Raw genomic sequence first — 24,692 nt, forward strand, 5'->3', positions numbered from 1 at the left:
ATTTTCAACTTCAGATTTGAAAGATGCATAAAGACTTCTACAATTCTTCTCATGGGCATTTTTTTTAAACAAGCTGTATGTTGAAATAGCATTTCTGATATTTAAGCTTCTGCACTGGGAAGGATTGCAAGTACACTATTAGACAGGTTTAGATAGGAAAGTGATCTTTGAGAACTGGAGAGATTGACTTTAAAAAAACCCAAAAGATCAAAATCAAACAAACAAACAAACAAAAAGACAACCCAGAAAAGTGTCATTAAATAAGACACTAAATTTAGAAAGGTGTAATGTACTGCTCAGTTACTGACTGAGTGACAGCTAGTCAGGTAACAGCCCTTTGGAGGAGGATTTGGATGTTATAACAGAGCATAAGCTGAACACAAATCGTCAGTCACCTCTGAAAAATTCAGGCATCATAAAAAAAGCATACATAGTAGTCTGCAACAGATGGGGAGATATTTTTTTCTCTTTAATCAACATTTATGAGACCTTAACTGCAAACCTGTGTCAATTTTTGACCTGAATCTTCAAGATATCAACCAGCTAACCACTATTTCCTATAAAAACTAGTAATATTTATAGTTGATATTACTTAGTTCTCAGAAAGATAAGTGAAGGAAAAGTATGAATCATGTTAGTATTCACTTTGGGTTTTTAACAATAGGAAATATTGTTTAAGCAGCATAATATAGCTAGCCATAGAAAAAACAACAACATTAACAAAGCAAGGATGAAAGGTTACTGAGTATGAGGTGAGGTGGACGCTTGATGGAGTCAGCAAAGACTTGACTGTTCACCATCCCACAAATTTGTGTGGATGTTCCATCCCACTGTTATCTTAAACATGGCACATTGTTTTGAATGCAGGTTCAATGCAGTATAGACCATTTCTCTGAGGGCATGAAGTAACCAATATAGACAGTGTGACTGAATATGTGAATTTTAGTCACATCTATTTTCAGTGGAGCAACATAGAAAAAAGCACTAACTGCAGGTCCGCAATCAAGATTATTCCTTTAATACTGTAACTTTTTCCACTTTTTAGTACATAAACATTTAAAGACAAATTAAGTTCAGTTGTAATTAGGCTGTGACATATGAAAATAAAATTAAAGAAAAAAAAAAAAAAGACCAAATCAGCCTTAAATTATTTTAAACTTGCATGACATCTGAGTAACAAATAATTTGTGCTTCAGATCTGATTGTATTCCTGCTGATAGATGATAATGTAATATCTCTGAGTTACAATACACTCAGAGGATCTATACATTAAACCTCTTTCTTTATAAAATTGATCAGCAATAACTCCATCTCCAAGGATCCAGTGTAGTGAAAGAAACAAGAAATACTCTACAAAATTACATACACCGGTAGAATCAAAGTGTTATCTGACTGTGATTGATTTTATTTGTCCTGGTTTCATTATGGGTTTTTTGATAGAGAAAAAAATTAAAAAAATATGTTGAGACAATATTGCAGTTTCTTCTGAGAATCACAGAATAATTCAGGTTGGAAGGTACATTGGTATGCCAACAGTCAAGCCTGTGGCTCAAATCAGTGAAGAAAGAATTCAGACAAGGTTGGGTAGAGCTTTGTTCAGTCAGGTCGTAATGGAGCAACTAAATCTGGAAAACACTTCCAGGCACATGAAGGACAAGAAAGTCATCAGACATAGTCAGCATGGAAACACCAAGAGGAAATCACGTTAGACCAACTTGAATTTCTGTGATGAAGTGACTGACGTGACTGACTGGCCTGGCAGATAAGGGAAGAGCAGTGGATATTGTCTACCTGGAACACTTGCAAGAATGAGACTGAGTATGACAAGCTAGCATGGCTGTTATATCAATGTCTTTTGGAATGACTATTGTCCTCTTCAGTACTTGAACAGCTTGGCTAGTAGATAACATGTTGAAAAGTGATAAATTTCAGGAAATGTAGAAGTATCATGTAAAGCTGAAATCTGGCAGATAATGAGGTTTGTAGTTTTCATTTCATAGCCTCTGGTGATAAGGAAACTGAGAACAAACAGTTTCAGATTTGGGGTTTTTTTTTACATTTAAACAGTTCTGCTCTGCAAAACGTCTACAGAGTCCCTTAATGGTTATGTTCTATATGCTGTATAAGAAAGGTAGAAAGGTTAAAAGCTATAGGCACTAAGATGAAAACTTTTGCAAAGGTAAGAGTTTGTGCATAAAACAATTTCTATCCTTTATTAAAACTTTTTTTTTTTTTTTGAGCTAGAGAAAAGTAATTATTTTCAAGGCTGGATAGACTTAAAACCAAACAAAAAATATGTCAAGTTTAACTCTGAAATAACAAAATATATCTGATCTAATTTCTACCAAGCACCAATGGGTCTTGGTAAATACATAGCCTTTGTATCTTTCTAAAATCTGAAGAAGTAAAGAAAATACAAACACGTGTATCTCATTGGTAAGAGCAAATAAGTGTTTACCCACTGATCCTCACTAAAAAGACACTAGAAGAAAAATAAAGGGCAGAAATAGAGATTGTTAATGTGAAGTTATCCATTATTTGGTTCTACTACTGCTGCTATTTCTCATTGGTTTCTACCACTGTTTGCTTTAACTGAATCAGCTTGTGTCTAAAAGAAAAAAACTTAATACCTGCCAATAACATGCCTAAGATCTTCTTATTGTGTATCTCTTTTGCCTGCTGTTAAGAAAAATGAGCTGTCAGTAAGATGAGTGAAATGAAAAAAATATGCTCAATGCCAACACAACATTCAACATTTGCTTTTGTGTCACTGGAAATGGTACTTTTACATGTAATAATTTTTTTCAAGAAATGTTTCAAAATGTAGATGTGATGTAATAAAGGAGACTTATTCTGCTTATATTCCTGCCCATTAATCACTTCTTAAAAGAAAAACACAGGGTTCTTTATGAATTACAAATCTAGATAACAATACTAAAAAAATAAAGACATTTGAGACTATCCTGATGTTATTAATTCTAAATGTGGATCTCCAATGTAATTTCCAAACTATTTTATTCTCTCTTTATCACTATCAGTGTCTATTTGGTAGACATTTTTATTAGCTAAATAAAAAAACCGCTTGAATTACATCTATGGATATACTGAGCTTCCGCAAAAAGGTTACAGCTAGGTTTAAAGTACTAGATTTATTCTAATGATTTCAATAAAAGCTTTTCTAGCATATTATTTCTTTAGGGATTTTGCATTTACTTTGTGTGAAAAATATATTTAAATCTGGTGACCATCTGGCAGCTGCACAAAAGACTAATTTTGTCAGTTTGATGCTAATGTTCACTATTTTTAAAAAGCACATAGATGTGGTGCTTAGGGACAGGATTTAGTGGACTTGAGCTTAAAGGTCCATTCTAACCTAAAGGATTCTATGATTTTTTCTAAGGAAGATACACCACAGCAATATTTATAACAGAGCAAAAAGTGTGAAACGATAGCATAAAACATTTCATATTTTTCCTATGTATTCTGTATTATATAGAAGATTGTAGTGCAAGCATATATCTATTTTGTTTCTATTACTAGAAACTGTTCATTGTTACAAAACACTGTTCATAAGTGCTGCTATCAAAACATTTGTTGTAGAATTTTCTTTGTTTCATTGTTTCTGTACAGAGTAGCACTTCTCTCTGTTTTTATTAAAAACATTTTTCATGCTTTGATTGCAAAGATAATCTAAAAATGTGAACCAAGGGCATATATGAATATGTAGAAAGTCTCAGAAAATTTCTTGTGGTGATTAATTCTGCACATTACATCTCATCAGGGACCTTTGGATGGTGATATTAGCATTTTCCCACAGCACCACAAATGTACTTTTGTTAGAGAAATCAATGTCCTGAATGTCAAAAATGCCCATTACTGTTTTTTCTCTCTCCCTGTTCCGTTGTATCCGAATCAGACCGTACCACTCTATAACTGTCAATAGAAGGTAACTTCAGTGAATTACAAGACATATATAGATTGGTCAGATTTCTGTCTCAGGTGGTGGCATGAGGATTCAGCTTACAGCCAGGAAGCAGAAACGTAGGATTTCCTGTGTGGGTGGGTGGGTGGGTGGGTGTGGGGGGTTGTGTGTGTGTGTGGGGGGGTGGGTGTGTGTGTGTGGGTGGGTGTGTGGGTGTGGGTGTGGGTGGGTGGGTGTGGGGGTGGTGTGGGGGTGTGCGTGTGTGTGGGGGGTGTGTGTGGGGGTGTGTGCGTGTGTGTGTGTGTGCGTGTGTGTGTGTGTGGGTGGGTGGGTGTGTGTGTGTGGGTGTGTGGGTGGGTGTGTGGGTGTGTGGGTGCGTGGGTGTGGGTGTGGGGGTGTGTGGGTGTGGGTGTGCGTGTGGGGTGTGTGTGTGGGGGGGGGTGTGTGTGTGTGCGTGTGTGGGTGGGTGGGTGGGTGGGTGGGTGGGGGTGGGTGGGTGTCTGGGTGGGTGTGTGGGTGGGTGTGGGTGTGTGTGTCTGTGTGGGTGTGTGTGTAGCAAAATCTGCACCACTTTCACAATTTCTACCTGCTAAAACCCACAGAGCTCTACAAAGAACACAATAATAATAACAATAGTATCACTGACCTAATTGTTGAAAGCTATTACTGTATATTTACTACTGCAAATTTCATTTCAGTGTCTTATTCAAGACGAATGAGAAGGTAGGGCATTTCTTAAAGGTGTACTGAAGTAATTACCTTTCAAACTGACATGCAGCTATTAATGATAAAACAGTATCTTGGAACAACACTGTAAGGGTTAAAAAATACTATGCAAGTCTTTGATCCACATATTATGAAAATGTCCTATAATGAACTTAAAATAAAAGTTGAAGACAGTAATTAAATATTTAAATCATTCCTCTAAATATTACTCATATCTAAAGACTGTCATATAATTTTGAAAAGAACCTGACATTATTCTTTGGGGTTTTTTTGGAAGATAAAATCATTTATATTTTACTATAATGGCTTTATAGGGGGAAAAAAAAAAGGATCTTAAAGATATTTTTTGATTTTTAAATACTTGTTTCTTAACTGCTTGAACAAGAAGACCAGCCACATTAAAGTCCGAATTCTAGTAGGAAAAATTCCTGCAAAATGCCATAATTTTATTGTAATTGTTTTTTAAAAACTTGTATAGAATACTTTTTGCCCCTTCTTTTGTACAAATCTGTTTGTAAAATCAAATAACTTTGGGAATGATAATTAGCATTTCACAGGGATTTAAAGTTGTAAGTTTTTAAAATTGTCTATGATCACCCTATTATACCTTAAATTTCACGAAGATAAGCTTGATTATTCTTATGTCTGTAGGAATGGAAATAAATGTCTAGTTCCTGGGAAATTTGTAAAGTACATATATGGACACATAAAATATTCCCAATGTTGAAATCACTTTTATAATCAGAGAAACATCTAGGTTGTAAGTGACCTCTGGAACTCATGTAGTTCAACCCTGCACTCACAGTAGGTGCAAGTATATTATAAAGTATATTATATTTCAAGTGGTTATACTAAATTACTGTAAAGCCAATGCTGTAATAAAGATACCACCTCCCTCATTATTTTACCACATTATCGTACATCCAATTTAAAAAAAATTACTTTGATGTGTCTAATTAAAAAAACATGGATTCAAAGTAAGTATGCTGAAAACATAGTCTCTTAAAAACATAAGTGCAATATTAAAATGTTTCAAAGCTTAAGTGGTCATAGAAATTTATAAGAGATTTCTTCAGTGAGTGTCTTTGAAAAAGCAATCAAAAGAAACACTTAGCATATCCACAGAACTCATAAAGTCACAAAAGAAAACAAGTAAGCAAGCAAAAATGACATGTTTCTCAGTTGTCTGAATATTGTTCAGACTCAAAGGATTGCACAGAAACTAGATATGCCCAAAAGATCTGTAATATGAGTCTTCTACCTCGTTTTTACAGAAAAAATAAAAATATTAAAGTAAATAGAACCTTGTTTCAGATATCAGTACTAAGGATGGAATTCAGTATAAATCGAAATAGTCGCCTAGTGTCATTTGAAAGTCTAAGGTAAATCCTCATATTGCCTGAAACACAGAATCTGGATCTGAGAGGTCCACAGTTTTCTGAAGCAGCAGCTGGATGATAAGAAGGATTACTTAAGGCATCTCAAATGGTATTTAATAAGCCTATGGTGAAGTAGCTGAAATGAGCTCTAAAACACCTGAATGTAGATGTTTATCCATTTGTGTCTAAAGATGCTTTAGGCATATAAACTCTCACTGCAGTAAATATAGCTAAAAGAATTACTCATCTAACTGGCAGCTGGATGTCTGCTTCAGGCTAAGCTGAGTTACTGTGTACGTTCTCCTATTTATAACTGAAGCTTAGTCACTGAGGGATCAGTAAGGTGCCCACAATTAAATTACTAGTGCTAATTGAGATGGTTTAGGGCAGGCGTCCTCAATCCGGCCCCCGGTATTTACAGACCCCCCCCGCCCCACTCCGCCGGGGGTTGGGGGTGGAAACCAAGCAGCCGCAGATGACTGCTTGCCACTTCATCCGTGCGCCGGCCCCCTGTTTAAAAAGTTTGAGGACCCCTGGGTTAGGGTATCAGAGACATATCTGTGGTCTGACAGATAGAACAGCATCTATGGGAACCTACGATTTTCTGGATCCACACCTGGAGGAAAAGCAGAAGAACTTAATCTCAAAAAGAACTGGGGATTTCTTTGGTGGGCAACTGAGCCTTGAGACCACTAACTATATATGTTTAGTCTTGAAATGAATCATATCAAGATAGTGCGTTTTTAAAAGTGACAACCAGCTGAATGCATTATTAATTTATATATTGGATCCCAAGTGCAAAAACATACCATCAGTCTCGTATTTTCATTTGATGGAACTAAACAGTACGGAATGAACAAATGGAATCAGCAATGAGATTGCCTTATGCAGTAGTAGAGAATTTTGAGTAGTAGCTGAACATTTACCTTGGAAACATTAGAATCCCATTGTTCAATTCAAGTGGAAGTAGTTACTAGTTTATTTGCTAGATTATTTTGTTGTTGTTTAAATGGCCATTATAAAAAAGAGATGAGCAAGAACAAAACTTTAGTATCTTGTTTGAAGAAAAAATGAATACCTGTTTTCTTTTTAGATAAGGTCAAAGCAGAAAAGCTATTGATTCTACAGTTAATAACTGGCTAATATAGAAAAAAAATAATTTGTAAACATTTAGAGTTGTACTCACGGAATTGCACATACATAACAGTATGCATGCAATACCTTCTTCTGAGAGGTATCATGAAGTAAATACAACCTACCAGTAAGTCTGTTTAAAATCAGGGATGGGAAGAAAAACACCTAATTACAGAGAAAAACAGTGTTGACATTAAAATGTTTCATAATTTCTAATCTACTATTAAAAAGAATGGTCATTCAGAAGGCTGTTAATTTGACAGTCTGATAACCCAGAAAAGTACTAAGAATTATATTAACTGTGTGAAAGACTGAATTACCACATGACATATACTCTGCCTGTGTGCATACCCTGCATGAGTGACACCTTTGACTTGGAAAAAAAACAACTAAACCAACCGACAACCTATTAGTTAGCAAGAATATATTCAATAATGGCCATGTCCTAAGAAAGGCAGCTTCTCTAGCTACTTTGCTGGATGGGATTTTTGTCTGAATTTCATGAAGATAATACAACATTTTAAAAGGACATTTCTGAGCATTTATCTGTTAATCCATGGACTCAATTCAGTCCTGCATGTACAAAGTGTCTGCAAATGTCAGCCTTCTCTATGTGTTGCGATAGTTGTACCAGAAGATTAAAAATACATTCACATAAGGCTTTGATCAAGGGTGCACTTCTGAAACAATCTCCAGCCATCTCCTGTTACTGTGCTTTGGTTTACATCACAGAGCAATCTCAGAACAGATAAATTGTGTTCTTTTTGGATGAAACTAAGCTGGATGGTGTTCCCCAGCCGGTAAGAGGCATTCAGCCTAAACAGGCAGATTACAACCAGGCCACAGTAAAAACTCTGAAATATATATTTAGTATGGACATCTGGCCCTTAGCACTAACTTTTTTCCATATAAAGCTATTCATGGTGCACTGCACTACTAAACCAATGTAAACATAGCCTAATTTATTTTCTTAGTACAACTGGAGGCAATACTTGGATCTTGTCCTCTCTCTCTTTCTCTCATTTTCCCACCCTCTGAGATCCTGCAGATGAAAGTTTCTGCAAGATCTCCATGTGAACTCATGAAAGGTTTTAAACAGACCATGTGTTTTTCACCTTCATTTAAAATCCCTAGGTTTGCCTCCCAGAAACTTCTGAATTTTGATTGAAGAAATAAATTAGATCTTTTATCTTCTTGACTTGTACTTTGTTGCCAGTTACTTATGCTAATAATTAAATATGGATAACGTTGCTCAGAAGAATGACTTCTGCAGAGAGGCTAAAATCTGCATGAAAGAAACTCTCCTTTCACAGATTCTGTGAACTCCATGACAACAGAAGTCCTGTGCGTTGCAAAACAGAACAGTCATGAGAGAGTAAGAGTCTTGATGAAATTCCAAGAAAATGCAAATTACTTATTTCCACGGCTTCAGACTTCACGTCTTACATGATCTGTCATTTTCTTCTGCTCATTTCAATATCAAATTTGAAATAAGAACTGATTAGTGATCCAAAGATGTTTCCCTCCTTAGGCAGCGATAAGTTTCCATTGTAATGAGCTGGTCTCCATTTTAATCTTTCATATCAACTAGAGCAACGTAGGTCTTATTCCTTCAGTGAAGCCTCTGTTTAAGCCTCACGTCAATTCTGAATGCTCTACCATGGTGCACAGGTGATATATTTGCTTATACATACTTCAGAAAGATTAGGTAGTAAATTATGTCTCAGTGATTTTTTAATAGATAACTTACTAAACTCTTCACTAGGTTAATATTTCCTTTTGTCATAACGATGAAAGTTACCACCTATTTTGAAGAGGGGGAAAATCATGCTGGGAAATCTCATCCTACTTACCTGCCATCTGGAAAGGAAAGGATCATCTTAACAGGTGATTCCTTTTTTGAAAGGCATGAAAAACTCAAAAGGCATGATGACGCCCTCGTGATTTCACTGTTTGAAAAGTAAACTACCTGCAATGGTTTAGGCTTCATTTTCCTATTTCTTAGCAAAACAACTGGAAGAAATTAAATGCCTTTCTATGTTCAGGAAAACAAGCTTCTTCACCAACACCCCCTTAATATGGGAGCTCTTCCTGTGGTTCCCGCTATGGGCACATGCATCAGCTGAATTACTACACAGCTCTGAACTCACATCTGATTCCATTAATCTAATACAGGAGTTACTATAGCTCTGGGACACAATGAAAGGGGCAAAGAGATGACCTCTGAGAGCAGAAATGTGTTAAAGCTTCATGTAGATACATTAACCCTTTAAACAGTTTACAACTGGTAACCAAGAAGAGGATGAGCCATACTGTTAGCATCACGATGCCCCCTGAAGACCAAAAGTGTATGTTTTCTGATTTCAACATTGATTAAAGCCTGTGAACATAAACACTCACAGAGCTCTTAAAATAAGCTGGGAAACACATGGGGTTTACATTACATGGGGCAATTACAATTGATAAAAAACATTAAAAAATGTTAAAAATAATAAAATAGCCCTTTTTTCTTCTCTAAACCAGTAAAGTCCATTAAATGGAAGGTGAAAGAAAATAGACTGCAATTAGTAAAGAAGTGATCCAGTGTATGATCTTGAATAAGTTAAGATCTAATCTTGGAACTGTTTTATTTGATCAAAGTCAGGTTCTCTTTAGATGATAATTTAATGAGATGACAAGTTTCATATATCATTTTGGATTTCTCCATTACATATAACTTTACATCATAAGAAAATTGCAGTAAATTGTAAGAAGGTTATTATATTGATGTGATTAAGTGTTTCAATAACTAGGAGGACTTGTAAAAATATATTTATGTATATAATCTTTAAACACTACATGATGCACTCAAGTGGAAACAGTACATTTCTCTCTGAAATATATTAAACACTGGGAAAACAAAATTTTCCAAAAAGTGTTGGAATATTTTTGAATACAGTTTTGTTTTTACATATAAATTTACTGAAATTCAGCTGGAGGGGAAATAACACTAGCATTTAATTTAGCCAAATAATCACCAGTTTCTCTTCATGTCGTAATAAACAGGCAGAAAACAAGAACTGTATTTAGCATAGAATCACACTGAGATTTCTTAATGATAACTGCCAAATTTATTTTTTTTAATTTTGTTCTTACATTATTTCCAGGAGTCTGACTAATCATGCAGTATTTTTTCCACAGAGACAGACTATAGCTCCTCCCGATATGCATGATGGTGTAATTAAATGAAAAGGTTCCTGGTCATATTTATCTAAACTATTTTATTCTATTTCACTTATTGCTTCCAAAGATGAAGTTTGGATTAAGGGGGGAGGGGGGAAGAATGAATATATTTGTGTATATATGGATCTAGTGCATAGTAAAACAGGAAGGAGTAGCCACAATGATTCGTAGCACAGGCAGAAGTTCTGCAGTGTTGCAAGTATATTCTGTCTCGGGCCACGTCTAATGTATGAAATCCACTCAGGGTCATCACACTTTAAAAATTTGGAAGGGGAGCTTCTGCTGCCCAGTTATCAAAACATCTGCTTTGTCCTAGAAATGGGAAAATGAAATAGCAATACTTATAATTGAAAAGGCTACAGAGAGGCTAACTATTCAGTTTAAGGCATAATTCTCTTTTATTGGGAAAAAAAAATATAAGCAGCACATGTTTAATTGGCAAAAAAAGCCTAAATGTAGGCAAGGAAAAGGAAGCAAACCTGCAGCATTATTATTTCTTTTGCTTTCCTTGCGTTTATGATAGGAATGTACTCTCCTCTGGTTTTGTGAAACTGCTCTTCCTTTGACTGTGATTAATCGCTGTTTCACGAACTCTGGTTTATAGTGCTCAAATCCATCATGAAGACAATGTAACAGTGCAGAAAACTGTGAGGTTCCCTGCCCTCCAGCCAGCACTCTGCACTGGTCTGTTTACAAAAGGACATATGTATTATTTTGCAGCCTCTTCACTTGTATCCTTTTCAGTGAGCTTTGAACAGTGATAACAGTTACCTATTAAATACATGAAGAGTAAAATGTTGAGATGATTGCTGCACGAAAAAGGGCTGGCCAATCTGACAAGCTCTGTCTAAACCATTCTTCCACTGAATACAAAGATGAGACAGGTAACCAAACTCAGCATTTCATTGCATGTCCTATCTCATAAGAACACTGGAAAATGTAAGGAATGAAAAAAAAAAAATAAAAAAAATAAAATCTATGAATAAGTTACTTCCTACTGAAAACACTGGTCGTTTATGCAAGTCAAATTCTGCATACAGACAGAGAAATAAGCAAGCACTTGATGTTATTTTCTAGTATAACAGGTGAGCATTAAGCATGTGTAAAACCTATCTTCACTTATGAAAGTTTTTTGGCAATATTCTTGGAAGCAAATAGGGCCACATTTTAAAAGGCTAGTTAAACTTTTGCTCTGCATATTGTTGCAATGTTTAATTATTAAGAAACATTTTTAAAAAATGACTCGCACATAGACATGTGACAGACTGACTGATGTAGACCCAAATGTTCATGATAGTCTTCAACAGGACTTAAAGACTGTCTGCTAATTCAAAAGCTATGGCTAAAAGGTTGTGTAGAGTCTGTTATCTGTACTGCGGATCTAGTCATATTGTCAATGTTCACATGCTAAAGTAAGCCAATTTGAGTTAAGCATAGGAAGGATCATCATCTTAGTTTTGGCTGTTTGTGATGGTGCTTCTTAACTATTTTTACAAATGAATAAATGAATACAATTCACCAACTGCTGAACCATTCTTTTTTTTCTGTAACATGCTTCAATTCTATCCACATCTTTCTTGGATCAAGTATCTGACAAATCTGCATGCTAATCTATGCTAATCCCTTTTCACAATATACAGCTGGTCTATTAATACTTACCTTGATTCTTCCTGAGATCACACTTTAGGATTTAATTTTTTGTCTCTATTTACTTCAAAGTAGCTTTAAATGTGTTAAATTTCTAAACAGCTCCAACCAAAGTATTTAATTTACATTAAAAAAAAATACACATTTCTGTATTAGACATTAGTAATCCTTCATATTGCAAAGAAATATATACAAATGTTTACATACAGAAGTTCATTGTTGATCATTCCGTCTTTTCATTACTTAATGAAAGGCAAGAGGAAAATTTGATCTTAAACAGGCTACAATGCTTTTTGAGGTGTTTAGTCTGAAGACGGAAAGATCCTAAAGAAGTAAAACTAATTTCGGCAGTGCACTTAAATGCATTAAATTATGGAGAAGTTAATATAGGCCACATAGTATATACACCCTTGGAGCTTATTTTTCCTATGCTGGATCCCAGCTATCAAATTAGTCCCAGTGCCATTTTTTTCCACAACACTTTGAAAACCTTTTTATTCTATAACTTACTGCAAACCCTATCATATTCCTTATACTAAGTAAAACTTCCAATAAGCAGAATTACTTCTATTCTTCCCCTTTAACATCACCCTCCGGAAATCTGAGATTTGCACATCTTAACGTATGTGTGATGATTTGGTCCTGCATTTATTATTCTCCACAATGGCTCTTTACTTATAATATGAAGCTCCTGTTCAGTAATAATATGAAGCTCCTGTTCAGTAATACACAAAAATAAGTTAATTGAATGAAGTGCTGACATTAATTTGTTACGTAAATAACTGGAGGCCTCTATTTGATGGGATGCCAAACACCAAATCTTTAATATTGCTAAAGAAAATTGAAAGGAATTGTAATACTTTTCAGAAAATACTAATAATTTCAAAAATAATCTTATTATATTTTTCCTATATAAACACACACACTTTACTTTGCCATCTACGAATTTCTTAGAATTTCCTATTATTTGCTTGTAAGTTATCAGCTGGCATTTTCCCAAAAGAAAAGGTAGCCAAGAAAAGATTCAAAGAGAAGATAAACGATAAGCATCACACACAAAGAAACTCTGACCACCTATGTTTCAAGGCAAAGCAAATAACATGCTCTGTGAGGTAAACCAGAACTGTGGATGCTTAAATCATTCTGAAGTACTTGTCTTCTTGTGCAGTAAATGTGGGTTTATGTTATTCTCATTATTAATGCCATGAGGTTGCACAGGGTCTACACAAAGATAACTTATGTAGAATATCTGATAAATGAAGAAAAAAATAAACGGGGGTGGGGGGGAAAGGGTATACAAACAAAGACAACATCCAAGGACATTATCAGGTATGATATACTATCGATAGTTGCAGACACATTCAACCTCCAGGGAAAAAACATCTACACATAAACTTGGATATCTTAGATTTATATACTTGACAATGTATTATTGAGTAAGCCAGATATTTCTCTATCAAGAGAACTGGCAACTAAATTGTAGAACAACCAAGATAAGAAAAGTATATGGCAATTTAATTGTAGATTATTTTAATTATTATTATTATTTATTTATTAACACAGAGTCAGAATGTTCTTATATGATGCATTCTCTGTTATGAGTTTTTCCTGCCAGGAACTATCTTGAATTAAATGAGAAGATATTAATGAGTTGATATTGCTATATTAATATGTTTTGGATTCTGTAAGTAAAACATTCAGTAGTTTATGTGTCTCTGTGTAAGAATGCATGTGTAAGAGTAATAACAAACATGTTTATTTATCTTCTATAATATGTGGATAAATACTACTTAAGAAAGTGTCATATATTTAGACATATTTAATGGATATTCACCTATGGCTCAAGAAGTCTGATTGATTCTCCATTTAGTAAAGTTGACTGAAGTCTTTCCAATATGAAGAAATTAAATGTTTGGGGGTTTTTTTGTGGAATAATATGTCACTACAGAAATGGTACATTCTTAGGCTGAATGGTATTGTAAGTGCATTAAGAAACTATGTATAAAAACTTACTGTTTTCTTCTGGTTAAAAAAAAAAAAAGTTAAAAATTCAGTTGACCATTCATTTATTGGTTTTTGAAATCCATTTAAACCATGAAAAACATTAGGATTCTGTATTTGAATTTTGTATATGAATCTTTTCCTTTCTGAAAATACATAAAAAAGAAAAAGAAGAAAGGGTTAAAGCTAAAAGAGAAAAGAAATATGTTGATGGAAATCAGAGGATCAAAACAACAAAAAAGAAGAAACTGAGGCAAAGGAATATGAAAGGACAAAAAACATAGTGGAGGAAGGAAATGATGGAGGAATTCTAAGTGCACTCACAGTAGTTAAGTTCCTCTAAGAAAAAAGCTGGAGGCAACAATTCTACTTTCAGGAAGAAGAGAAATACATATATGAGAGTGGTTGGATAACAATACATGCCAATGATGAAAGTGTAGTCGCTGTAGTTGTTATTTTTTGTGGTTTCGCTTTTTAACTTTTAAAGACAACCTCTGGCAACTGAAAAACAAATAGTTACATGTACATGTTATACAGTTCTGGGCTTTTTGTACTTTTTGAGTAGGGAATTGTTTTACCTATAAAAACAATCCCAAAACCCCCAAAAAACAAAACAAATTCAAAGAGGAATAGCTTGTTTATGTTTTCAAGATATAAGCTAAAATAACAAAAAGTTTAACAGCCATCCAGGCAGGAGAAGTGTATCTATGAGAAAGGCAAATCCACATCACTTTCACTGCAGTAAGTATTACATAAAATAGTTACAATAATGGTTTTGTATAATTCTTACCCATGAAGATACAGAACAAACATATCACAGTGAAAATATTACATATTGCCATCTTTTGAAAGGGAAAACTCTTCTTTTTCTTTGGTTTCGTATTAGAACATGAACAGAGAGAAGCATTAGAATTTCTAAAATGTCATAAATTTGTATTTAACAAAATTGTCTTGAAAACTTTGAAGGTTTTGAGGTTTTTTTGTTTTTTAATAGTTTTAATTAAGCCAAATATACATGGCTTATTCTTGCCAATTAAAACATTGCTGCATTCTAACACATTCACTTTGTTTGGAGGCTGAATCTTTTGTTTGTCAAGCATTGCATTATCAGCCAATATATTCCAGCTGTCTTTCTGAAACATGGTTTTATTGTAAAATCAAAGACAATATCACAGCAAATTTACTGCTAAGTTTCTTTCAGTTTTTCCATTCCTTCATGTTTATGCTTCTATCGTTTCTTTTGAAAATTTCTACTTTCCCCTCCCCCTCTAAATTGCCATTTCCATCTCAGTACGTCATATTTAGATCCATCCGAGGCTCATAAAATTCATACCCCACATCTAAATCTCAGTCGAGTAAACATAACTGATATCCTGAAAGCAAATCTGAGATACTGAGCACAGATAAGGCTCACTAGTTAGTCTCCTATGGATGGAAGAAAGAAGGTCAGAGGGAAAGTAAGCAACAAGGAATCTAACTGTCAGCCTGTATTTGCAGTAATTGCCTTAGAATGGAAAACCTTAAGAGTTGGGTGTGTTTCTGCATTTGATGTTAGAAATCATCTGAGAAAAATCAAGCAAATACCACAAGAAATAATTACAGAAGCATTAAGAGTACTTCTTTAGTTAGCTTTCCCAACAAACAGAAAATACAGTACTTTTCTGTGCTGCAGGAAATATGTGCTTGGATCCTTTCATCATGAGACAAGTACTGATCCCAGGTATCCCTCTTCCATTACTACCTCCAACAATCTTTAAGGCAGCAAGAGTCAAAACTTCTTGTAATACATGCACAAATGAGACATCTAAACTCAATATATAAGGCAGTTTTCATTTGCATGCATCAGTTTCACTAAAGGCTCACACTAAAAATAGATGTATTAATGTAGGGGATAAAATTTTTTGACACTTATTTTTAGCTAAGTCTGGTATACCCCTACTTGAAAGTTGTGCTTTTTCATTCAACATATGGCTATTACGGGACCCTTCCCATTCAATGTGAGACATGTCCCTCATCTAGACTACAATACTGTCTTCCACAAAGCTGCATATATACTAAACACTGCATGCTGCAATGAAAAATGTCTAAATCCCTTTTAGTTCTGATCAGGTGAGAGTGAACAAAAGCCAAACAGTGATTTAGCTGATCAGTCTCTAGTGGACTGCTTTAGAATCATAGAATCAATGATGTTGGAAAAGACCTTTCAGATCATGAAGTCCAATCATTAACCCAGGACTGCCAAGTACATCACTAAACCATGTCCCTAAGAACTGCATCCACACATTATGTTAAACACCTCCAAGAATGGTGACTCCACCACGCCTCTGGGCAGCCTGTTCCAATGCTTGGCGAGCCTTTCTGTGAACAAGTTTTTCCTCATATCCAATCTAAACCTCCCCTGGTGTAACTTGAGGCCTTTTCCTCTTGTCCTGTCACTTGTTATCTGGCAGAAGAGACCTACCCCCACCTGCCTATGACCTCCTTTCAGGTAGCTGTAGAGAGCAACAAGGTCATCCCTGAGCCTCCTTCTCTCCAGACTAAACAACCCCAGTCCCTTCAGCTGCCTCTCATAAGACTTGCTCTCCAGACCATTCACCAGCTTTGTTGCCCTTCTCTGGACATGCTCTACATCTCCCTGGGAGTGAGAGGCCCCAGAATGAACACTGTATTCAAGGTATGGCCTCAATAGTGCCAAGTATAGTGGGAGAATGAGTAGGATGAGATGAAGCACTGTTTTGACTCTACTAACTGTCTGACAGATTTGTGTCAAGTATAATTGGAATTTAGACATGTAGCACCCATATGTGCAAATCAAATTTCATCCTAAATGTCTGCAGTGCCAGAACTGAGTCTTCTGTTCAAGCTCTATTTGTGTTACAGTATCATCCAATAAAGCTTCAGTCAACTTACTAAGAAATTACTGTATAGAAGCTATATTACTACATCTTATTCACATGATGTCTTGGAAGGTAGAAATACGAGCATTATTAACAAAAATCACAATGCTCTAATAAGTATACACAAAACGCAGAAAGCACAAAGATATTCCTAAAAAAACCCCTGTGCTTGCTTTTGTACAATATATGTATTTTTTCTAATGTCAGTTGTGTGTATATAGAATTCTGTGTTACAATTTATGTATTTAAATTCAAATTGAGGATGTACTTATACTGTAGTGAGTTATATATAACAGGATTTTTCCAGTAGGCTTATAAGTACATTTTCCACGTTATATTAAAATATACAGAGTCTTTTGTTTGTTTTTGAAATGTGCTTAAGACTACAGAGAATCAAGGCTACCCTGGAAGTCTTATACAAGGTTTTAGGACACTAGAAGTTGAAAATCTCAACCTTATATTGCAATAACAGCTTTCTCATATAATTGCTTTAGTTATTTCATAATACATGAGCCTACTTCAAAGCAAGAGGGAACTTAACCAGTACTTGTTTGTTTCATACCTGAGACCTAAATAATTTTAACTCTAAACTGTGTGAATCCTTTGTAAGTGATGTTATATCCCCATAAAATTAAAGACACTGTTCCACACATGAAAAATAAAGACATTCAAATTTAAATTAAAATATGCACATTTACATTTGGCACAAAATAAAGTTTTAATACTGTGCAAAAGAAAAAAGAAAATACAAAAGTCTGCTTTAATTTTCAACACACCATAAGAAATCATAATTTCAAGTTCTTAGCGTATTTGTATGATCTACAAGGCACAGGATGTACAAATGAGTAATTTCTAAATTCACAGTGATCTTTTCCTTCACTCTTGTCCTGGTTTTGGCTGGGACAGAGTTAATTTACTTCTTAGTAGCTGCTGTAGAGCTGTGTTTTGGATTTGGTGTGAGAACAATGTTGACAGCACACGCATGGTTTTGGTTGTCGCTTGGGAATGTTTCTACTAAGTCAAGGACTTTTCATTTTCTCAGGCCCTGCCAGCAAGAGGGCTGGAGGGGCATGGGAATGGGGAGGGGACACAGCCAGGACAGCTGACCTGAATGAGCCAAAGGGATAATCCATACCATATGATGTCATGTTGGGTATATATAAACTGGGGGAAGAAGAAGGAGGGGGGAACATTCTGCATTTTGGTGTTTGTCTTCCCAAGTAACCATTACACGTGATACACCCCTGCTTTCCTGGAGAGGGCTGAACACCTCCTGCCAATGGGAAGTAGTGAATGAATTCCTTGTTTTGCTTTGCTTGTGTGTGTGGCTTTTTCTTTACATATTAAACTGTCTTTATCTCAACCCATGAGTTTTCTAACTTTTACTCTTCTAATCCTCTTCCCTATCCCAACCATGGGGGGAGTGGGCAAGCAGCTGCGTGGGGCTTAGGTGCTGGCCAGGTTTAAACCATACAACTCTATTAAATGTGTCTTGAGACTTATGAAATAATAATTGAGCAAATCACGAGCACGTGCCTGTACACTGGCAAGAATACACAGTAGTTTAGTGAAAGTCATTCTTACATCTACATATTTTTTGTGATCAAGATCTCTGCAACTCAACAATCTGTGGTACAGAGATAGAGGATAAGTTCTACAGATACACATCACTACTGTGGCAGTGCCCTGGTAATCTTTAGTAAGGGTGAGATACGGTGTTCAGTAAGAGCTTTCCTCCCCAGTCAGAGTGCAGTGGTAAGACTGCAGGTGCTGTAGATGTGAGACATGCTGACAAACATCCTATTACTCATGGCAGGATGGTCTGATCAGCAACTCCAAAGGAGGGGAGCCCTGTCTGTAATGAAGCTTTGAAAAAGCAGGCTATTTATGGAGGCACTTTCTAAAAAAACACCCTAATATTAAGCAACAGAATACAATAATGACATCTAATTGGAGCAAACCTGTCTATTGAAACAAAGGTTCTGAATCCATTACATATTATAATACATGCATAAGCTACTTACATGGAACAGGGAAATTGGGATGGCACTAACAGATCACATCTGAGTTACCATAAACTTTGAACAAATCCATGAATATAACCTCATTGAAATAAACCTGCATATTATGATATGCTACTTACTAAGACTGCGTTTTTAGAGCATATTGCAAGAAAGATTTATCTTAAAAGAAATGATCTTGAATTCAGTCTTAACAGTATGTGGATTCCCTAGCTGTGAACTGGGAAAAGTTTTCTCGAGTAAGCATGTTCTCCTGAAGTTTCCCAGCTATGTGCTTTGAGAGACAATAAATCAGAAATACCATTTGATGATAACATATTAAGGTATCATCCAACTTTATACAAAAACCTGAATGTTCAGCTCTATAAAACTCTACGTTAAGTTTCCCACCTTCCCTCTAATAAATTCCAGTGTCTTCAATTATGGCAACTGCAGTGAGTACCTTTTTTGTAAAGAAGGAGGAAGTTGTTAGGCCCAAACAAATAATTAATATCTATGCTTTGTACTGTGGAGAAAGTAAATTCCTCAGAAAAAAACCTGTAATTGGAACACAGTTTTTATTTACCAGGTCATTACACTTAGAACTATTGCAGCCCATGGCAAATCTACAATCCACAATCAGTCAGGAAAGAATTGTGCAAAACTAGGTATCATTGCTGAAACACCACCAAACCTTGCCCTCCTGTAGACACTGGAGCTGAAAACTGAAACTTTTGCATCCAGTAATGTTGCCATAAAATAGCAAAAGCAGCAGGAAATCCAAAGCAGTAAGTGTTATGAAGAAAAACACAGCCTGGAGAAAGAATTGAAACAGCAAGGGATAGATGCATGCTTAGAACATACTGAAAAGTTTATACCAACAGCAAGAAAGAGATAAAGACAATAGATCAGTAAGATCTCAGAAGAACAATCAAAGTAACTGACTCTAAAAGTTGTGAAACTGCATAACAGAACAACTAAAACAATGTAGAGTTACCAAGAATTACAGCATGTACTTGACAAAGTGTCAGAGGAGGACCATAAAGTTGTATTTGCAAGTACTAAAAGTCTAATAATTAACTTGGTAGGATGCTGATCAGAAGCTACAATAGTGGGACCCAGAGGAAACAACTAAATGTTAAGGGAAGAAAATCAATTCTTAAAAATAAAAGGAACTTTAATGCAAATACCTCTGAACAGGAGAAGAACCAAGATTAATCTAGGTTTTTGTGTTGTTCAGAAAAAGGTAAATAAACAATCTTGACATGGTTGGTTAATAAACTAACAATGATCTTGATATTGTTGGTTAAAAATGGAATTATACTACTGTCCCCAAATGAATTTGTTGAAGAAATGAAATTTGTTTTCATTTTGAATTGACATTAAAAATCTCCCCCCAACAGCATCAGAATGCAATATTTGGAAAATGTTATCAATCTTTTTTTTTTTTTTTTTTTCCCATTTATACTTTAAAATATTCCAGACCATTATGTTCCATGCTTTGTGCAAGGCCACTTTAACTAGATTATCTTGTTTAAAGTTCACTGAATGTTATGTTAAGAGGAAACATCTTTTTCTGGTAAAATGCTATGCGTAAACTAAGCTGATGAAATTGACACAAATTCACTGCTACAGTAAGTCAAAACTAATTTAGATACACAGTAACAACATGTCACGAACTGTCTACCTTCTTGGAAAAGAAAATGAAACATGGACTCTAAGCATTACAATAAATGTTTTCAAATCTGACAGGCAAAAGAGCAGGCTTCTCAACCTAATCTTGAAAACAGACCTTCAATACACAGTTCAATACTCAAGAGTTCTGTCAATCATAACTCCAACAAGAGTGAGGGATGAAAAAAGCACAACTTTCAGCACATCTTAAAATAAATTCCCTTTTTGGGGGGAAACCTGAAAATTATTTTTATAATTGATTTTTTAAAGTTCACAGGTTTAAAAATGCTAGCAAAATATTTTTCATTAGAAAGAAGTAGGAAAAAGGTTCCATTCCAGCCAGATAGTCTGTAAAGAAAAAGCATTTTCCTTCATGCCTTTTATTATGCCAAAGTATATGTGTTAACTCTAGATTCAGTTATTTGGGGATAGAAGTTCCAATATCAGATTTGTATTGACACATACTGATAAAGATGATGCAGACTGTATGTGAAAGCAACTTGAGGATACTGTAAACCTTAAACATGTTTTATTTTAAAACTTCACATTCACAACCATCAAGATCCTAAAGCAAATACCCATCTTTCCATAATACATGCAGTTAAGAAACTAATCTTCTTTTGTTGCGCTGCAAGAAAAATCCAAGATTAATAAAAAGACAATTCCCTATTGCCCATCCTGTACAGCACTGAAAGACGTAAAGCTCCACCTCTTTTTCTTACACTGTGATTATCAATATGTCTGTCAGTGTACCTCTTTACCTTCCACCCAGCTGGCTGTAATAATGTGAACCTTTTTCTGGCTGAAAGCTCCAAGCCTTGTACTCATACCCCTTCATTTTGAACAAAACAAAAGAATTGATCTGTCTGGGTGTGTAACTCCTTCAGTGTACTCTTGTGACTGATGTACTATCAACCTGCCGCAAAAGTAGTATTTGAGTGCCTTTTTGAGTCCAGTGAACAAAGTGGTAAATTAATCTAAAACAATGTCATTAAGCTTTGCACTACTAAAATCCTAAAGCCATTGAGAAAGATGTAACGTATAGAATGAACAGAACTTCCATGTTATTGTAGCAGATGGAGGTTTAGTGTTTTTCACAAGTCTGAACCACCATATAGAACATGCACTGTACAGTTTAATAATACACTGCACAGTCAGTACCAATTTATGTAGGATTATGGTTAAACTTTCTTGCATCAGCAAGGAGATTGTTATCATCATTTTATTATAAATATGCAAAAACAATGCTTAATTCAAATTCTTGAAAAGTAAAGGGAGAAAATTAAAAAATAAAATAAAATTAATAGAGCAGTTCTGAATAAAGGAACCATGGTGAGATAAAGTTAAACATTTTTTTCCTAACTATATTAAAGTTGTCAGGAGTACAGTCTTCCAAAAACCTGCATAGGAGATATGTGTTTTATAATTACAAAAGTACATACACATTGTACATTCTTCAAGTTATTGTAACTCATTTATTCAGTATTTTGCTAGAGAAAAGTAAAATATAAGTGGAAGATTTCTTTGCTTATTTTTTTTTTCCCTAGAGGTAGGAAGGTTTCTGCCCTTTATTGAGGAAATAAATTGATTTTACAGAAACACAAGTAAAAATACATCTCAGTACACTGCAGTGTAATAAGAATACTTCATTATGACTACTTTTTATGATTAATTATTCATAGTTATGTATTTAGAATCATTACTGGAAAACAGGAGATTGAAAACACCTAACAACATCACACAAAGTTTGTTAGGTTTTTACGCTAAGACTCAACAATGCTGAAGTGTGAAGATACAACTTGAGAAATCCAGTATCAACTCATTTAGTAATGTGTGATTTTGAATATTATTTTATCTATTTCATTGGAAAATGTACTTATAACTTGGAAAATTAATTGAGAACTATTACTCTGAATGGACATTTTCACAGATATTACTAATCTATGGGGTTTTTTTCTAGTGCCCAATGTATTTTCTTAACATCTCTACTGTGGTCATATTTGTATTTAAATGAGCATACACACTTGCATGTGTTCATGCACTTGTACAAATATGTATGTAATAATCCTAAATCCAAAATCCTACAGTTTGAACTGAGACAAACAGAAAAGCATACCTTTTCTGGATCAGTTGTTGTAATGACCCACACACAGTGTGCGTTGTCTTCATACTGAACTGGATAATTTGGTGATGTAATAATCCCACTTGGTCCACGTAAATTAGAACCACATGTTCTAGCTAAAACGACAAAACAAATCAGATTGCTTTTGATTGGTTGCACTTTTGATAATAAACATTATAAAATTGCCATAGGATTAATAACAACTTGCTGTGAAAGTACTATTATGCTAATATAATCTATAACAATCTGCTTTGAAGAAGCGTCCTGGTTTCAGCTGGATAGAGTTGAGTCAGGCAAGAAAATCCTGAAAAATTACCTAAAGCGGAAGGAAAACAGCACTTTTCAGTTAATCAGCCCAACATTTACATTACTTTATTCTTTATGTAAATTAATTTATCAGAAACATCATGTCAATATTCTGTTTAGAGAGAAGTTTACTGCCCTCAAGTGGATGGAGGAAGCCTTCCTTGTATGAATGTAAGAAAGGCCAGTATGTGCTCTCCTCCATGATTCCTCCATAGCTGAGGAGAAAAAACACATGTATCACAATGTTTATGTAACAGTATATCCTTAACCTAAACTTGAACTTTTGTGGTGTCTTAGCTTTTTATACCAGCAGAAATATAATTAGAAAGAAAAGTTTCATAGGCTTGAAGTCATTAAGCCTATACTAGTTGCATGTCGTTTATCACCTCTTCCACTTTAAGTTGATCTTCATTTAGAAAGTGTGATAAACATTTCTTTGTATTGTCTATTTTATTATTAAATGCTTGGTATGGACACCGCAAATACTGGCATCTTGAAGGTCAATAAAGGGATTGGAAATAATATAGACTACAAATAAAACTCAAGTCTTTCACTTCCCACCATCCACAAGCATTCATCTCATGCAACATTGTAATGCTGAACCAGGACTATACACCATTCAGCCTAAACAATGTTAATCTGCGTTTAGGAAAAAAAAAAAAATCATCTATAGAGACTGGCTGACTTGAGCCCTTGACCCCTGACTGCTGTGAAAAATTAGCTCCAGTTTTGGAAGAATGTTCAAGTAATGTAACTTGTTTTTAAAAATGAAATTGTAATGGAAGTATAGGACTAATTTATCCTATTTTGTTAGTTTACTGGAGGGAGTAAAGCATAATAGAGACATTTGCAGATAATAAATTTGAAGGAACAGCAAATACTAGGAATAACACACATAATTCAGCAGCAAATAGCCCCTTTCTGATGAGTATTACTTTTACCATTCATAGATTACCTCAGCTCATTTCTGCAATGTATTATCAAACAGGAATAAATTCAAGAGATTAAAAAAACACCCCAACAAACAAGAATGGAGTTGTGTGGACATGTTATTCTGTAGTAGTGTGAAACCAAATATTGAGAGGGTATATTTAGATTTTTCATTTAAATACACTGAGTTCAAGAGACACTGAGTTTGAGACACTTATGATTCATAGTTGGTTTGCTGCTCTGGAAAGAGTAGGAGATACGACTTTTATTTCTTTTTACTCTGTTTTATATTGTCCAGTCTTACATAGATATGCCTATGTAATATTACCCATGTTGCATACAGCTTGTAATAATTCATCCAGGAGTTGTCTTTGTAGATCTTTTTTATTAGGTCTGACTGGAATGGAGTTAACTTTCTTCATAGATGCTTGTGTGGAGCTGAGGTTTAGATTTGTAATTATAATAGTGTTGATAACGGCAGTGTTTTGGCTATTGCTGAGCTGTGCTTGCACAACATGAAGGCCTTCTCTATTTCTCACATGATCTCAACAGCAAGTAGGCTGTGGGTGCACAAGAAGTTGGGAGGGGACACAGCTAGGACAGCTGATGCCTACTGATCAAAGGGATATCCTGTACCATATGACAACATGGTCAGCGATAACAGCTTAGGGAATGGAGGAGGAAGCCAACACAGTCATGGTCATTTTCCCAAGCAACCATCATTTTTGCTGA

The 24,692-nt window shown here is 35.0% G+C and overlaps 1 protein-coding gene across 1 annotated transcript in view; it reads right to left on the reverse strand.

The window, feature by feature from the left end:
• CSMD1 (CUB and Sushi multiple domains 1) overlaps positions 1-24,692 on the reverse strand; it is a 1,210,601-nt gene that overhangs the window by 385,532 nt on the left and 800,377 nt on the right. Inside the window, exon 10 of the mRNA XM_037392820.1 lies at positions 22,719-22,840. Coding sequence (XP_037248717.1) covers positions 22,719-22,840 — 122 coding nt within the window. The remainder of the gene's footprint in view (positions 1-22,718; positions 22,841-24,692) is intronic.

The sequence above is a fragment of the Falco rusticolus genome, chromosome 6, assembly GCF_015220075.1.
Source record: "Falco rusticolus isolate bFalRus1 chromosome 6, bFalRus1.pri, whole genome shotgun sequence".
Taxonomy (NCBI): Eukaryota; Metazoa; Chordata; class Aves; order Falconiformes; family Falconidae; genus Falco; species Falco rusticolus.